Source organism: Lampris incognitus, chromosome 19 (genome assembly GCF_029633865.1).
Source record: "Lampris incognitus isolate fLamInc1 chromosome 19, fLamInc1.hap2, whole genome shotgun sequence".
Lineage (NCBI taxonomy): Eukaryota > Metazoa > Chordata > Actinopteri > Lampriformes > Lampridae > Lampris > Lampris incognitus.
Window position 1 is genome coordinate 17595761 of NC_079229.1, and position 19101 is coordinate 17614861.

Sequence of the window (19101 nt, forward strand, 5' to 3'; positions counted from 1 at the left end):
CTCTCTTTGTCCATCCATCCATCCATTGTCTTAACTGCTTATCCTGCTCTCAGGTTCACGGGGATGCTGGAGCCTATCCCAGCAGTCATTGGGCAGCAGACGGGGAGACACCCTGGACAGGCCGCCAGGTCATCACAGGGCCAACACACACACACACACACACACACACACACACACACACACACACACACACACACACACGCACACACACATTCATTCCTAGGGACAATTTAGTACCGCCAATTCACCTGACCTACATGTCTTTGGACTGTGGGAGGAAACCGGAGGAAACCCACGCAGACACAGGGAGAACATGCAAACTCCACACAGAGGACGACCCGGGATGACCCACCATGGTTGGACTACCCTGGGGCTCGAACCCAGGACCTTCTTGCTGTGAGGCGATCACGCTAATCACTGCGCCACCGTGCCAACAAGCTCTCTTTGTCACCAATCTGAACTCGTCATAACAACTTTTTTTCCGAGGCCAACACGGCATCACATTTAGTCATTACAGTTTGTCTTTCACTTAGTCCACATTTTGGTTTTTTACTTTCACTAAGTGTGCTTTCCAGCCAAAACACTATTGTTATTAGGGTTAGGGTTAATGAACCTCTGCTCAAGCCATGAGTGATCCTCAGTTCCAGTGGCCAAGTGGAGTGTGCACACTGCACATGCATGGCTGGCATAGCAGAGTCCTGCACACATAATGGGGTTCTCCTGTATAAAACTGAAGCAGCAGTGCGGATAGGGGAGGCCAAGACAGTCACTGATGTTCCAGCCTACTGCATAATGCCCACTAGTGTGGACAAGGTCCAAGCAGAGGTGGGCTACAAGATCACTTCTCCTCTGGTGCAGTGAAGATGAAGGCATTCGACAGATACTTTTTGTTTAATAGTTTGTGTCTTTAATTTGTATCTTTACATTTTCTTTTCTTATTTTAATTGACATGTGGTGTGCATGTACTATCTGACTGCTGAGTGACATAAAGGAAGATCTGATGGTGATGCTGCGATAACTGCTATAGTGCACAGTGGTGTGCATTGTGGTTGTTGAATATCAGCTGTCTTGGTGTTGATGCAGTAGTGCATATAGTGCATGATAGTGAATTTTGTATGTGGCTGTGTTGGCTGTATCGGCATCCATATGAGAAATGTGTGTGTGTGTGTGTGTGGGGGGGGGTCAGTTCATTACTGAAGACCCTGACTGAAACCCCTAGGTACGCTACTGGCTAAAACATAGGGTAAACTGATATTACCGTGTTTGCAAGCCCAGTCCCAGCCTCATCCATGATGGAAAGAAACATTCTTCAACATACATCACTCCCTACAAGTCCACGGATCAATGGGAGTGAAAGAAATGGTCAAAAACATAGGTGCTGATTGGCCAAAAAAGGAGTTCTGTGAATCTGCACTCGACTGTGTATCTCAGTAAACTGTAATTGAATTTCAAGAATTGAATTTGAATTTCAAGAACTGAATTTGAATTGAGAACTGAATACAGTTTGGAATTCAGTTTCAAACTAATAAATTCAATTTCAAATTATGCTATTCAGATTCAGTTTTCCAATGCCATTGTTCAAGTTAAACAATACAAATTCAAATTGTGATTCAACTTGTTTTTTTTTTCAAATCCAATTTCAAATTATGTGACTCAATTTCAGTTTTTTTTTTCAAATTCAAACCCAGTTTGTAGTACACATATTTCTGCCCATCAAGGTCCCAGTAGTGACGTGTTATGACTGAGTTCATCTGTTCCATTCAAATAGCTAACCGTGAACAAAGTTATAATGCAATAAAATGAAAAATGTGACCAATCAAATCTCTTTTACTTTGAATGGTTGATGGTTTGTTGTTATGGCAACTCAATATTATAAAGAGGACAGTTTTTTAAGAAAGCCAATGATCAGTCAAGGGCAACTGCAAGAGGAAAACAAAGCCTTTGTTTTTCTGGATAACACCTGAAGTACACATCCATGGTCATTCCAAGACTATGAGCTATCAGATACAATAACTCATTCAAACAGGCATACACGGCTAACTTTATAGGGAATGAAAATCACATTTCCATTAGCTACAGGTAGGTTGGCAGGAGACCAGCTTGTTTCAAGACCGACAGCTAACGTGTCCATCCCTGTCGAAACATGATGTTGAAGCTCTATCAGCTACAGCATTGCCACAAACGCACTCTTTCACACCTGATGAAATGGTTCCTCTCATTGACATCTCGGCCTTGCTGATACCCGGCACTAAACAGCATCTTGGGTGATCGGGTCACAACAGGACAGCTTAAAAATATAGGTGTAAACACATCCAAAATGGAGTTAAAGTCCAATTACCCAAACTACATTCTGAGGTGGTCAGAGACATCAACAGCATGTCTAGCTAGCTACCTGCTTGGCATGGTGTGTTTGTTTTTTGATTTTCTGTTTCACTTTACAACAGACTATTTGCTGGCTGTGGTGAACTACTAGAATATATAACTGGCACCAGACGGGTTAAAAATGTCCATATCTTCAAAAGACAAGTAAAACGAAACTTAGACTTGACAGCTGAAATTACTTTGCACTTGGAGGGAAAAAGGTCTAGGAATGTAAATAACAATTGACAGTGGCGTCGTTAGGCCTGGGTGTACAAGGCTACAACCCTGAATCTTTTATGGATGGCCCAGGATCTCAAACATTTTTTTTTCTACAAAAGTAAGAATAAAAAAAAAACAGCCCCGGATCTATTCATCTGTCATTTTGATCACGCGTTAAAGTCCGCACAAATAATATGATATCGCTGATGAAAAACGCAAGTACATTTTGTGTCCTCTGTCTCCTTTTGTGTCATTAAAGCAGCAGATCTACTTCATACTACTTGGCATGCACACATTTTGTGTGAGCACGGCAGGGAGGGAGGGAGGGAGGGAGGGAAGCGGGGCGCACCGGTGACAGGGCTCGTCATTTTCGGCATCTGGTGGTAGCTAGCTAGCTAATTCACTAGGGCAAGACTTGAAGGCTATGGATATAAGAAGCTTTTTCAAAAAGCAAAAGGATGAAGGCTACAAGGTGCAGGCGAGGCTAGAGGTGGTGGAGGAAGAGTTATCTCCTGTTGCTGTAGCAGCAGATGAGTCAGGACATGAGTGCCACAATGTTAATGGATGCAGAGAGAGAGAGAGAGAGAGAGAGAGAGAGAGAGAGAGAGAGAGAGAGAGAGAGAGAGAGAGAGAGAGAGAGAGAGAGAGAGAGAGAGAGAGAGAGAGAGAGAGAGAGAGAGAGAGAGAGAGAGAGAACTTGAAAGAGGACAACAGAGGATGGGATGAGGCCGTGAAGCTAGATGTTATCAGATGGAGAGAGCACAAAATCCACTGATTATACAGCAGTAAGTAATAAATAGCAACAGAATGCTGATTGATGTACATCTGTTGCTCCATTGAATATTGGCCTGTGGCTGGCATCCAATAGTGTTGCTGTGTTGTGTGACTGTCAGCCCATATTGAATAATGAGCACTGACAACTATTTAGCCCCTATGGGATGGAATAGTGCATTAATGGTTTGCTTTTGTATAATCTGACACTGGTTGGTGTGTTCAAATAATTGGTTAAGTCTATGTATAAAAGAAATCAACAAATAACATGTTTATGATCTAATCATCACATCAGAAAATGAGAGATTTGGTTAGAGTTTGGTCGGCATATGCTGATTGCATCCTTTTTATGAGCAGGGCAGGAGAGAGGAGAAGAGAACAGGAGGAGAGAGCAGAGGAGATGAGGAGTGCGACAGACAGATGAGACATCAAAAGAGCTACTAGAGAGGTGAAGAAGAGGAGGGTATCAGATAGACAGATAAGACACAGAGTTAACACAGTTTGTCACACAGTAGAAGCAGAGGGGTCCTCCCTGTAGTCCCTGGGTCCTATAGTCCCCGGGTCCTATGTTCCCCGCTTTGTATGAGACCGGGGAATATCGGACCTTTTTGTATACAGAGGGCCCTATATTCCCCACTTTTCCCCAAAAGGGTCCTATGTTCCCCGTTTTGTATGTGCAGGGAAACATGGGACCTTTCTTTATAAAAAGGGTCCTATGTTCCCCTAAGGCACCCGGGGAACATAGGACCCTATTTATAAAGAAAGGTCCTATGTTCCCCGGTCAGCAGGTTTGACGCTGTTTGGCGCAAAAAGTGCATTTTCAATAATGCATTATTTAGGGCAGATTATTAAGAAGACAATGAATCATACGATTTCTATTTTTATATCACAAAAATGAATTCACAAAGTCCAGGTTGGCTAAAGTATGTGGAAACTTTCGACACTAAACCAATTTCAACTTATTAGGCTATAGCCTATATTTGGGCGCATAACCCACCCCGGTAGTTCTCTGATATTTATGCGTGAAATGTGTCACTTATCGAGGAAAATGCGCCTCGCCGAGTAGGTGAGCTGGCTCGTCTGTGTCTGAATGTAATATAGTAAGCCTATGTTCCTTGGGCAATTGTACCCGGGCATAGCTCAGTCGGTAGAGCTCTCGCCTATGGATCGCAAGGTCGTGAGTTCGATCCCAGGTGCCGCCAACTCAGCGTATGAGTAGCACATTGTGCGAGAAGTGCTGGGAGCTGAGGATAGGTGTTGTGTTCCGTCCTCAGCAGTCCATCTCCCAGAGGTCTAGCGCATTGTACCAGGGATAGACTCCTGCGTAAGCTGGCTGATACCGACAATAGGCCAATTCCGACCCACTTCTTCTATGTTCCCTAGAAAGCCGTCGTTCCCATCATAACCACACCAGCTTATTGGGAAAAGCATCTGACAGATATTAGATTGAAACCATCTGCTCAGTAAGGCCCTTTAAGCATCATAATTGTAATGATAATAATAATAATAATAACATAATAATAATGACAATAATAATAATAATAATAATGATGATGATGATGATGATAATAATAATAATAATAATAATAATAACAATATAGCCTTACATTAGAAATGCTAAAAATTGATAATTGAAATAATTATAATTATAAAGTAGGCTAATATAGCATGGTAATAACAATAAAATAATAACAATATCTGCCTGGTCTCTTAAGATTCTAAGATGCTGTATAATACAGAAATAACGGGACATAGGCCTAGGCTAATGAATACGCCTTTTTGACAAAATATGAATGAAAGGCTAATCAACAATGCTAAAGCTGAATCACAAAACACATATTGCTCGAAAAATAATTTATAAATAGCCAAATGCACACATGATTTTGAGTTCGGAAATATTTAAAACTTGTCGTGGATGTGTGGTCATCTGCACGCAAGTTTCCTGGCGTTCTAAACCACATGATCAAAATTCACCAATGTCTAAACCGCCCGCCAACATGCAACAATTTGCAACAATCGGTTGTTATCGGTGATAACTCATGAACTCACTGTCATGTGCTTACTAGCCTACAAGAAGACAAACAATGGCGATAGTTATGGATGGTGATCGAGGGGCAAAGTGTTGGTACATGAGAACTTCAGATATCAGAAGCGCCACACCAATCAAGACACCATTAGATGGAGGTGCTGGAGGTGGAACTGTAGAGTGCCACTGATCACAAATAGATTTGAAGTGGAGGACGTGGATGCTAACATTATTGTGCACAATGTTGGGGAACACGTGCATCCCCCTGATGGAGAAATGGTGCACCGTGCAGAATTCTGACAGGGGGTGATTGCAGAAGTTGCGAGGGAGCCAACAGTCCCAATCAGAAGGATCTATAATGCGCAAAGGGTCCTGCAGCGTCGGCAACGTCAAATCCAGGGTGGCGGCGACAGACCACCACCACAAGGATTCCAGTCTGTAAGAACACAATCCAGCATAATTTTTGGAGGTCTACATCACACAAAGGCCTACACTCCTAAAGCTGTATTATGCATTCATGTTTATCAAGCCACTGTCAACATGTTCAGCATATTCACATTTCTTTAACAGTTTACATGATTAACCTCTTGTTTTTGTTTTTGTAGCTTATCTTCGCACTCTAAATGATGCGGTCCAAGTGCGCCACCCATCCCTTTGGATGTTTCTGCGCCACATTAAGGACCAGCAAACCCTGGCAGAGGAAAGGCTGGAGATGGCGGAGCGAGGAGATGCTCCCCCAAGGCGGAAGCCCAAGTGGAGGAGGTTGGAGGCCCGTCTCCTGCGGCTCAAGGGTCAACTGGATGCTGGTCACAGATTTGGAATCATATTGGAGGGCTGTAAGCCACCACATTTTCAGATAGGCTGAGTAGAGGTTTTAGCCCCTCTTTGTTGAGTAGCCTAATGGACTAGGACTACTCATTTTGCTTTTTTGAAGAAGAAAAAAGCCTTAACGTTAGGCTAGTTAGGCCTTGGAGACTTTTGTTTTAGACCATGCCTTTTCTGGGGGGCTTCTGCCATAGACCAACCCTTTTTCAGCCAAGCTTTTACTAGAAGCATTTTGTTATTAATAGCCTATTATCAGTGTTACTATTGATAGTATTATGCCTGTAATTGTTATTTGTTATTAGGCTATTATTATTATTATCATTAGTATTATTATTAGGCTGTTGTTGTTATTATTATTATTATTATTATTATTGATATTATTACTATTACTATTATTATTATTATTATTAAAGAAGAACATCAAAGGATGTAAGGTAGCACTCATCAAATGAGAAAAAAAAAGACACAATTCTCTATTTTACCATTTCATTGTTTGGCATCAGTCATTAATTTGGCCAGGTGGTCTTCTTCAGAAACCTTAATGACTGATGCCAAACAATAAAATGGTGAAATAGAGGACTGCCTCTGTTATTTTTTTACCATTTGGTGAGTGTTACCTTACATCCTTTGATGTTCGTCTTTGATTCATGTTTTTGGTTTAGCACCTCCACAAGCCTTTAGTTTTTTGAGAAGCACATATTATTATTATTAGGCAATTAGCCTATTGTGTAAGGTAGGCGGCCCCCGTTGATGGATACTTTGTGCTGGTCCTAAATTCCAAGTCCTGGTCTAAGTTCTCTGCCTAAAAAGTTCATCATTAAAGTCTTTTTGAAAGAAAGTCTGCCAAGTGATTTAATATGAAAAACGAACTGCAAAGTAACAAGAAAGTGGCTGAAGTGTCCAGTGCTGTGCAAATTGAACTTTGAGCGAAGGTGGAAATGGCTAGGTTACACTGGTAGGCGGGCCTACTGCAAGACAAACTTGCGTTGATTGCCGACTGTCCATGCTGAGCTGGAGAGCCAACTAACTAGGCCTACTGCAGTAAATATTGGTAAGAAATAACAATAAAGCAAATTACAGCCTCCTCTAGGCCGAATTTGGATACGCACTCAAGGTGGCCTGCGATATACAACAGCCAACAATGGTAATACGGCCTAATTTAATCAGCGGAGGAATAGATTGTCATAGCCTACAACTCAGCCATGACCCCAGTTTTTATTATTTTGGACCCGTTAAGGAAATAATTTGCAAAAAGGGTTCTAAGTTCCCCGGTTTGTTCCTCGATTGGCAATAGCGGGGAATATAGGACCCTTTATTTGGAAAAAGGTCCTATGTTCCCCTGGAAACAGCGGGGAATATAGGACCCTTTTTCCAAAAGAGGGTTCTATGTTCCCCGGTGTCTATTGCAACCGGGATTATAGGACCTTTTTAGGAGAAAACGGGGAACATGGGACCCTTTTTTTTCGAAAGGATTGGGGAACATAGGACCCGGGGAATATAGGACCCGGGGACTATAGGCACAGCCCCGAAGCAGAAGCTATGAGACCAGGGTCGGTCAATTTTCAAAATTGAGCAAAGCATTGGCAACATACAACCTCGCATATGACTGCTTCATCAATGTCAAGGCTCTTATTTTTTCGTAGGGTTTTTTTACCGCTGCTGAAAATAAAAATAAAGACGAAGTTGAATGAGAACTCAGATTGCACTCATTTTGATTTCACGTTGTGAAAGCCAGCCTACGCACCTGACTGAAACCTTTTGGTAGAGCACAGTGTCTCACATTTTATATTCATTTTAATTTGAAATAACTTGAAAACGGTATAATTATCCGGTGAAAACCTAAAGATTTCTGGGCTGGGCTAAGTCCCCAATGTTTCAAGATGCTAACAACACCCCTGATAATTGATAATCCATTAACTTTCAACCAACAAAGACAGACAGCTCACTGGTCAACGTATATGACTGCGTATGTATGTAACCATAACCAAGCTAACACAAGTTCACCTGCTTTTATGTCTTATTTATATTCTATTTGAAGTCCTTTATAGATCAAATTCATTTTAACGCATGATTTCAAACCATATCCACGCGTACATGATTTACAGAGGAGTCCTTTTTCTCGTTTATTTTAATTCATGGAAATTAAACTCTCTTCCTCCATGTTCAGTTCAGTTCACGAAATAAAGTAAATTCATTCAATATAACACACAAAAGAAGAGACCACAAATATTCCACACCAAAAAACTGCTCTGCAATATTTCTTTCTGGTTTCTGAACATTGAGACAGGTTCAAATTTTTGTTAAGCATGAAGGACAGTGGGTTCTTATGGCAGATAGCCCCATTCATTTGTGTGTGTTTGTGTGTGTGTGTGTGTGTGTGTGTGTGTGTGTGTGTGTGTGTGTGTGTGTGTGTGTGTGTGTGTGTACTTTCGCACATGTGTGAGCATGTGTACTCTTACCTGCAAGACTGCCAGGCCTCTGCAATGTAGCGGTGGCGTAGAGCTCGTGGGAGATCTTGTACTGGTCAGAGGCGTGGTGAGATGCCAGGCGTTTAGGAGAAAGAGTGGCATAGCTCCCTATGCCTGAACTCATCTGGTGGATGGACATCAGAGAGATGGTAGAGACATCTCACCACACAGCACCAATGAATGTGGGCTAGCTAAGCAACGCTTCCAGTTTCTCTTGATTCCAAATAACACCGCAAGGTTAACATTTTGTTCAAAGCCAAATAATTGAAAACTGACATGGCTAATCAAAGAAGGTTGAATCAGTTCATCTGGCTAATATATTGAGATTTACTGACTAACTACCCCCCCCCCCAAAAAAAAAAAGTGGTTTGGATTGGAAATTTGAAACGGGGGATGAGCGATCGTTTTGCTAGCTGTCTCTTCTTGTCTTTCCTCTCTGCTCATTACGGTATATGGTGTAGTTTCATGTTACAAGATCCAAGCGTATGATGAAAGCTTATAGGTACAGGAACATGGGGAGCAATTAAATGTAATACTGTGGCCCATTCTGGAGTGGAAAAAAAACAAAACAAACAAACTTGTTGTTCTTTGTAGTAGTTTATGGTTATTGGTTTTAGAGACTCTGATCCAATCCAACACTCTGAAGTTTTGTTATACCATTCTTTCTGCTGAATACAGATCCAACAAAGTGGGACAGAATATGATCTTTTTCCCCAACACACCACTGCTTCTGCCCAATAAATAACACAACTCCTACTGAGTACTGTAGAGCTATCAATGACAAATATGCTCTACAAACACTAGATATTGGCAGCGTAGCATGCTATGGTTTGAAATGGACGCTTTGTGCAATTGTGCTGAAAATCCATCATGTACTTCTTCTTGTCCTAATCACTTATCAATAGGGAAAATGACGTGTGTTGAGTTTTCAGCTTTAAAATCAGAGCAAGTATAAAATCACATAATTTGCGTGGGTGACCTGTGGAAGTATGTGGCTTGTGTTGAATGTGTTGTGCTGAGTTGTGCTTCAAACATACAGTAACCCCCCCCCCCCCCCCCCGGGAAATCTTGACAGTCATGAGGTATATACTATCTAGTACCTGGTGAAGCGGTGAGGATGATGCACTTGCTCCTCCACCTGCAAGAGTTGAATTGGGTGGGGATGCCACCCTAAGAGGAGACCCGCCTCCTCCTGCAGTCGTCACTGCAACTGTGGTGCTAGTAGAGAAATAGATAAGGTAATAAGGTATAGTAAAGTGTGACTTATCTCTCTTTTTTATGTCAAACCTGAACATTTCCGTGGGAGTCCTGGAAGGTAGTTTGGTAGACAGAAGAAGGAATTCTAATTTGAAAAGTTCTTGTTGCTTGATGCAACATTTGGAAAGATTATACCAGTTACTTAGGCTTTACGGAGGAAGAAAGTATAGCAAACTGTGATTTCATAATAGGTTATATTCATTTTGGATTCCATTCAAAACAGGATCTGTGTAACTTGTGCCATATGTGCACCTCAGCACCACAACAAACCATATGTTTGAAATTAATGATAACGATTTTTCCATTTAGTTTGAACAATGAAGTCCAATTCTATTCTATTCTGTAGCATCAGTCGTGTTTTATCATTCCTCGGATATATAGCACATTCCTGAATTTAATAAAACAGTCAAAAACAGAGTTACTGTGCTTTACATGCACGAAGCTTGTGCTTAAGCTCAATAAGGATAAGGAAGATGATTTTTTCACGCTGTCAAATTCATTCACAAAATTCCACCAACATTCCGCTTTCCATCACTTCCTCTTTCCCACGCTGTCAAAATCTTTCCCATGCTGTCAAAGCTCTATGCCTCTTTCACTAATTAAGTGCATCATCACAGCTAACCATTCACCTTCCTGCCCACCCTTGGCTATCCAATCAGCTATTACAAGTCGAAATTTTAAAGTCATCGCTAACCTGTTGTTCTCCATTCACAGAACTTTATGCGGTGCAACCCCACCTCGACCCCATCACCGCCTCAATAAAGCCTTCATTTCTCCAGGGTATCCACTTCAAGGGTGTCAATCACCACCAGCGTCTAGACTCCGGGGCATCCTATCTCCTACCTTCACGGGCCGAGTGCTACGGGGATGTTTCGTCTCGTCTAACCCCAAAGTTATAATATAAATTCTATCAATCTGAACACACAATAAATCTTATTTTCTCAATTTGACCTCTCACTGATCTACCTCTGTAGGTGCTATGGGGCGACCTGCTTCGGGAATGAGCCGATGGACCACCTGCAAGTGAACCTAGGAGGCCTATTACCCACAACCCTCCCCAAACCTTCCCCAACCAACCCACTCTCCCTGCTTCCTCTGCGTCGCCTCTTACCAACACACATACATACAAATACACACACAGCACTGCATAATCCCTCATTGTCCAACCCAAACACACACAGATAACCGCATCAGCTTGCACATTTTACGCACATCTTTCAACATGACTGTGCAGTGTTTGTATCACTCGCTTATGTATTTCATGGACATTATCTTTTGGCTTGACAATTTCAACAAAAAAAGTGATATTTTTGTGTGTGTGTAAATGAAAGCAAAAAAAAAAAAGCCACTATGGCTCTCTACCTGTAGGACTTGGCCAGTCGGCTAGCTGGGGACTGTTTGCCGGGTGAGGAGGAGGACGGCAGGCGTTGGGTGGTGGAGTAGCCCGGTGTGTCGGAGACTGAGCCCAGGCGCTGAAACTTATTGGGGGAGCCTGACGTTGAGCTCCCCCCTCCACCAGACAGGGGAGAGCTGACACGCTGGGCGGGCAAGGTAGAGCTGGAGTAGTAGATCCCTGGGGAGAAAAAGGGGGACAGAAATGAGAGAAGGGGTGGGAGGGGTCACAATTTGGTCAAAGGGTAGATTTTTTTTTCTATGACTTTATTAATCCCCGTGGGGAAATTCTTTCTCCGCATTTGACCCATTCTAGCTGTGTAGCTAGGAGGAGTGGGCAGCCGCAATTCAGCACCCAGGGACCAACTCCAGTTCGTCTTGCCATGCCTCGGTCAGGGGCACAGACAGGAGCAGTAACCCTAACATGCATGTTTCTTTTGATGGTGGGGGAGACTGGGGCACCCATAGAAACCCACTGCAGACACGGAGAGAACATGCAAACTCCACACAGAGGACGACCTGGGATGACCTCCAAGGTGGGACAACACCAGGGTTTGAACCCAGGACTTTCTTGCTGTGAGGCGACACCGCTAACCACTGCACCACCGTGCCGCAATATATGATATATGAGGCAATATGCAATCAATAAAAAAGGCGAAATAGAGGCAGACGACAGTATCATTACTTAGTAAGTTTTAAATCTATCCACAGTAAATAGTCAAGTCAATTTTATTTGTATAGCCCAGTATCACAAATTACAAATTTGTCTCAGTGGGCTTTACAGCAACACAACATCCAGTCTTTAGACCCTCTCAAAAATACATAGAGGCCATCCGGCTACGGCCTTCAATTATAAGACAGTTGTTTAAGCAAATAGATTTTAAAACTTGGCACAGCAACATTTGAAAAATAAATGGTCTGCAGGCGTGAGTACATTCAGGGGATTTGTGTCTACACCGCTGTTTTGTCTCTGTGTAGATTTGTCTTGTTTGTCTTTGTGTATCTGCAGAAGATGAAAGGTCTCTTGTAGATAGCGTATTAAAGCTGGTAGAGAAAGGCTGAACTGCGTCAGAAGTAGAAGACCTTGAGCTGGTGTAGGTGATAAAAAAAAAGAAAGAAGCAGATTAAAAAGAAACCGCAGCTGTAGAAGTGATGGAGAAAAACAAAACAATGCCGATGATTTCTTTCAGTTTGGGCCAAACCTTTCTCTTGCCGTGGAGCAGAGCCAAACCAAAAGTTTAATGGAGGACAGAGTGAGGTCAGGCTGTCTGGGCCCCAAACCCAGAGGGGGCAAAGATTGGAGGGAACATATAATAGTGATTATGGGGCAGTAATATTAAGAGGTCTAGCAGGGCCTATGCTGGATAATTTAAGGTGGGTTCAGGAAAAAACTTCAAGAGACCCTATTCAATTTAATAGCCAGCCTACATGTGGTAACACTGTACCAGTAGAGTTTAGCTTAACCTGGACTACAGCACCATGTGAGCATCAAAAACGTTGCCCTCGGGCATCCGGGTAGCGTGGCGGTCTATTCCATTGCCTATCAACACGGGGCTCGCTTGTTCGAACCCCCGTGTTACCTCCGGCTTGGTTGGGCATCCCTACAGACACAATTGGCCATGTCTGCAGGTGGGAAGCCGGACGTGGGTATGTGTCCTGGTCGCTGCACTAGCGCCTCCTCTGGTCGGTCGGGGCACCTGTTCGGGGGGACTGGTGGGGAAACAGCATGATCCTCCCACGTTCTACATTAAGTCAAATCAATTTTATTTGTGTAGCCCAATTGCAAATTTGCCTCAGTGGGCTTTACAGCAACACAACATCCTGTCCTTAGACCCTCTCATCGGATAAGGAACAAGCGAAACTCCTCGTTGTCAAGTGAAAAGAAATAGCTGGTGACTCCACATGTATTGGAGGAGGCATGTGGTAGTCTGCAGCCCTCCCCGGATCAACAGAGGGGGCGGAGCAACGACCGGGACGGCTCGGAAGAGTGGGGTAATTAGCTAGATAAATTTTGGGAGAAAAAGGGGGAACCCCCCCCCCAAAAAAACCCTGGCAGTGTGAAGAATCTTTAATTCAATTTCTCATACCTGTCTGTCAGTGTTGACCCGAGCCACCTCTTGTATAGTGGTTTTGCTCGATGCTACATCAAGCTAATATCTCATAAAGAAGGACAAGGAAGAAGAGGAGGCGAGGTACATGTAAGGCCTTACCTGACCCTGCTCCACTTTGTTGTTGCTGCTGCTGGGCCACACGATTTGATGTCACCTAAACAGAGGCCGGGAAGGAAGAAAGAGGAGAGAGAGAGAGACGGGTGGATGGAGACCATGGGAGAAGATTGGACCACAGGAGACGCAGAAGTGGGTGAGAGACAGAGGAGGGCAGGGAGGGAGGGATGGATGGATAAAGGGAGTAAGTGAAAGAGGAAAGGCAGAAGGGAAGTGAGGTTGAGAGCGACATGGAACAGGTTGGAGGAAAACAGTGAAAATGGAGAATGAAAAACAAAGAGGAGAGCATTAGATCTTCTGTGCACAGAACTGAACCCAGTCAAGGCTTTGAGGTGCCCCTAATGAACCTAGAGCAGCCAGTAATGAAATCCCAAGACAGAAAAGCTCAGCAATTCAAAAAAGAACCATGGAAGCCAAGTTCAGTCGCCTGGAATCATTTCTCATCATGACTTGTTAGGCCACCCCAGAAAAAGTAGAGGAAACAACTGATTGTTTAATATCTGGGTTGCCTGCCCTCACCTTAAGCCCAGCACTCATGAATAAATCATAAAGTAGGTTATGTAATTAAAATCAGAAAATAGTGTTGGGACAACGTACTGTGATGTTATTTGCACTTAACTAACCCATGGTGTAAAATAGATATTAAATCCCAAGTTGATGTATGAGGCAGAGTTGCCACTGGTCAGCAGTCTTTACTGGTCTGCAGTTTGAGCCAATACAGGTGCAAAAAAAAAAAAAATCTTCATATGTGACTGTACTGCTATGGACGAATAAGCACCCTATACCTAAAATATTATTCCAACAGTAAACGTGAAAAGACAAATCTAATACCTCTGAACGCGAAACAGAGACAGTTTAATCATCGCCGTTCAGAGTAATCTGCCGGAGTGCGGTGCTAAATGGGTGTGTGAAGTGTCTGTTTGCCACATCAGATGCAGCTCTAATGTATTCTACCCGGTCCGCGGAGACAATGACAGAACATATGCTACTGTTCCACTGGACCTTATACAGCCTTGTGATGGTGACAAGCGCTCTAAAGGCGTTTCAGATGCTTTGTACCTACCTGAATACAATCGCTTGAGGTTACACAAGGACAAATTACAGTAAGTGAGCTCACGCAATCAGCATTTAACAATGAAGCCCATTTAATACTGTACTGACTAGGCAGACATAGGCCATCTAGGTATGCATAACTCATCCAGACTCTCTCTATGACTGTTGGATGATTTTTTTTTTTTTTGTGGATTTTTCCCCCTTTTTCTCCCCAACTGTACCCGGCCAATTACTCCAATCTTTTGAGCCTTCCCGGTCACTGCTCCACCCACACTGCCGATCCGGGGAGGGCTGCAGACCACCACATGCCTGCTCCGATACATGTGGAGTCACCAGCTGCTTCTTTTCACCTGAAAGTGAGGAGTTTTGCCAGGGGGACATAGCGCGCAGTAGGATCATGCTATTCCCCCCAGTCCCTCCTCCCCTCTGAACAGGCATCCCGACTGACCAGAGGAGGCGCCAGTACAGCGACCAGGACACCCACATCCGGCTTCCCACCCGCAGACACAGCCAGTTGTGTCTGTAGGGATGCCCGATCAGGCCGGAGGTAACACGGGGATTCGAACCAGCGATCCCCGTGTTGGTAGGCAACAGAATAGACCGCTAGGCTACCCGGACGGACGACTATTTAAAATGCTCACCATTATAAGGGCAACCCGGCACAATGTTAATTTGCAATCATAGTCTAACAAATGTTTACCGCATGCTGGTTTAGTTCATGATGGCATAGATGGCAAACACATACACAGACTGACACATATTGAGTCAGCCCTCACAATTAGCTGTCTAATAACACTTTGAAAAATAATGCACAGAAAGATACAGGGGTAAGGACAGGGTTTAGCAGCTAATTTAGCAGAGCGAATAATATAAACACATTGCTGATAAAAAAAAAAATCAATAACAAGACCTTCTGTCCCATGTATGTATGTATGTATGTATGTATGTATGTATGTATGTATGTATGTATGTATGTATGTATGTATGTATGTATGTATGTATGTGTGTGTGTGTGTGTGTGTGTGTGTGTGTGTATATATATATATATATATATATATACTGTATACTGTATACTGTATATATACAGACATATGTGTATGCATTCTGGGCAGGCAGAGTAAATAAGTAAATGGATGTGGCTAGTTATTCTGCTGCCAAGGTGCCCTTGGGAGAAACGCTGAACTCGCAATTTTTACAGTGGTCTGACTGTGGATATCCTGGGAAGTTTCGAGGGATGGAAATTTGTAGCTGCATGAATGTGGAAGGGCATCGCTAGAAAAAGGGAATGCATGGTCAGCAAACCTCTGGATAAATATAGCAAAACAGTGTCACATACACAAACAATTTCTCAGAATCTTTTTAATGGCAGTGTTTCGCTATATTTTCGCCCTTTGTGAAGTGGACACAAAGCTGTCCTGCTGAGGACAATGGGCCTTTGGTTCCTGCAGTGCATTATTTGCAGAGGGTCATGAAAACTGACATATTTCTGGATGAATGGATTTATAGGCTCTTTCAAAAAAGCTGTCAGATAGAGAAACAAGCAAGCAAACAGACAGACAGCTAAGCAGTTAGATGAGATGTAGAGGACAGAGACTGAAATAACACTTTCGATGTGACTTATAGTAGCCGTAATGCATCTTTGTGTATGTGTGTGTGTCCGTGCAGTTAACTGTCACGTTATTGACTCGATGCAGTCCCAAGTGTTTGTGCATGTGCCTACATACAGTCCCACTTTGAGCTTGCAGATTCCAATGCATTATTTAACTCCCAGTTCATCCTGATGTAAATATACCATTGCGTGAGAAGGCCTCTGACTGAAGCTGGGGCTTAAGGAAACCCCATTCAGCTGAAGTGGATGACATGAGCGTTTACATCTCAGTCGACTGCCTTGGATTGTAAATAAGATGTTGCTACATTCTTTGACATAGTTAAGTGCAGTTCCAATCAATATTGTGACCATGAAAATCCCCCCTAAATCATATACTGTAAACATTGCCACTAAAACTTTGTCCGTGTAGGCTACATCCCATGTGCAAGGGCAAGCAGAGGCAGGGTTGAGTGTTGGTTAGGAGGTGGACAGTGAGTTGGAGCTGGTCCCAATTAACCTCCCTGTATCTGCCCACCTATGTCAGTGTTAACATGAAACCAGGTGACAGCTAAAAAGACACCATGATACTAGCAGGTCCAGTATCATGACATACCCGGCTTATTTAAGGCAACGAAAGAACTGCCCTAAATAAGCTGGGCATGTAATTGTAGCATTTGAGTTGTGTCTCTAAAAAAGGTCAGAGATGTCTTATAAGAGACTTTTTGGTCATTTATGTTACCCCTGACTGCATGAAAACTAATTGGCAGAAATTTGATAAAGCACTCCCTCGTTTCTGTGATAATGTGCGTCGATTCCCAGCAAAAGTGCAGTCGTCAGTAGTAAGTGACGTAGCGACTGAATAAATAGACAGCAGGATTGATCGGGTAGATCGATGGATGAACGGATGGATGGATAGTTGGATGTATAAATGAACGGATCAATCAATCAATCAACTGATTTGGACCCTGGGTGATAAAATAATGAATGAGGAAATTAGACTGGTCAAAAGGACCCCCTTGAAAATGAGATGCTACATCTCAAGGGGTATATCCTAATATATTAAATCTGAGGATAGAAGGATGGGAAAAGACTAGAAGAATAAATGGTGGGATGCATCGATGGCTGGATAAGTGGTTGAATCGCTGGCTAAATAAATTATTAATTTATGGGTGGACTGGTGAAAAAGGCTGATAAAGAGATGACAGGGCGAGAGAGAGAGTATTAGAGAGGGGGGGAGCGAGCTCTCTGACCAGTCCATGCTATCTGGTCCAGTAACTCTTCTGTCCTCTTCCAGTAAGACACTGGATGTTTTAGGTGCCGTGTATCCATGCATTATTAAAGGGAATCCTCTTAGGGTTATAAATACCCTACGGAAGAACGGCATGCTAGAGCTCGCTTTCTCTCTCTCTCTCTCTCTCTCTCTCTCTCTCTCTCTCTCTCTCTCTCTCTCTCTCTCTCTCTCTCTCTCTCTCTCTCACTCACACACCTACACACGTGCACTCAACACAAGTGCATGCATATAGACCACCATGCACTCACACAAGTAGAATAAGCTGCATGCAGGAGCTGCACCTGCCTATAAAGTAGCAGTGGCTTACATAAAGCTATTCAGGAGCAACAAGCTCTGCTGACAACACTGACCCCATTGCTCTGACAAGCCCAAAACCTTCACTCACCCTCTCACACACACACACACACACACACACACACACACACACACACACACACACACACACACACACACACACACACACACACACACACACACACACACACACACACACACACACACAGAGTGAGGATGGTGAATAGAGGATACAGGGATGAAACGAGAAGAAAGGAGGAGAGAGGAAGGGACAAGAACAGCACATTACATAGGAAATAGGCCAACATATAGACCTCTTACCTGAAAGAGAAAGACGTTTTGACCTATCTACCCATGTCACTCTGTCTTTCTTTCTGTTTCTTCTTGTCTATCTATCAATTTAAAAGAGAATGAAAGCCTAAACAGAGTTTCCAAAATTAGCGTTGGTGTGGCTGGCTGTGTATGTGTGTGTGTGTATGTGTACGTGTGTGTGTGTGTGCGCGCGGTGGCAATATTTATGAAGAAAATGATCACCTCCATCAACATTGTTCTTGCAGAGCACACGTGTGCTTGCACCTGTGCCCATGTAGCGACAAAAAATATCAACGCAAGCCTGTTTGGTGACAAACTTTCATGCAAACTAAACCCCAAACTAACAACATGGGCTGGCTGTTAACCAGTCAGCTCTTTGCTGGGGGTTTGGAACATTTAACAAAACCTCTGCAGGAAGCACACGTGGACACGTGTGTTCATGTGCTTGCAGCAGACACAAACAAGACCATCTGAAAAAAGCTGAGAAACCTGATCCAAATAATCATCTTTAATGAATTGTCAACTGCCTAATTATTAACGTAAAGTATTTCTCCTACTTTCAATGTATAACCACAGGCAGCAATCACAAATGTAGCATTTGCCCTCGACACCAGCAGTATCTTTTAATGAAGCACTGCTGCAGCTGCAAACTGATTTTGCAGATTTGTCTGCGCACGTCTGAGTGCATACACATGCACGTGCACGTGCGTGTGTGTGTGTGTGTGTGTGTGTCTGGATTACCATTGCTAGGTTAAGGAAATGGAAATTGGGAATAATTGGCTCCTGTAGGCTAGAAAGTAATTGGGGGATTTCTTTCCATCAGCACACCGCCGTGATTAATTCGTGGCTTTTTCCCCCCCTTCCTGCACTCTAAAGTCCCTCTAAACACGAACCTCACTACAATGACCAAGTCCACAGTTACAGCCACTAAAATCTCCCATAACTCGATCTTAGGACAGGAACTTTTCACCTGTCTCCTCCTAAACTACTTCAGTTAACAGTTTGAAAAAAAAAACTCC

The 19101-nt window shown here is 43.2% G+C and overlaps 1 protein-coding gene across 1 annotated transcript in view; it reads right to left on the reverse strand.

Annotated features, from left to right (window-relative positions):
• The window catches only part of ctnnd2a (catenin (cadherin-associated protein), delta 2a), a 315513-nt gene that overhangs the window by 220211 nt on the left and 76201 nt on the right, over positions 1-19101 (reverse strand). Inside the window, exons 6-9 of the mRNA XM_056299200.1 lie at positions 13530-13584; positions 11290-11500; positions 9771-9888; positions 8662-8794 (exon numbers count right to left, since the gene is read on the reverse strand). Of these exons, the coding sequence (XP_056155175.1) occupies positions 8662-8794; positions 9771-9888; positions 11290-11500; positions 13530-13584 (517 nt within the window). The remainder of the gene's footprint in view (positions 1-8661; positions 8795-9770; positions 9889-11289; positions 11501-13529; positions 13585-19101) is intronic.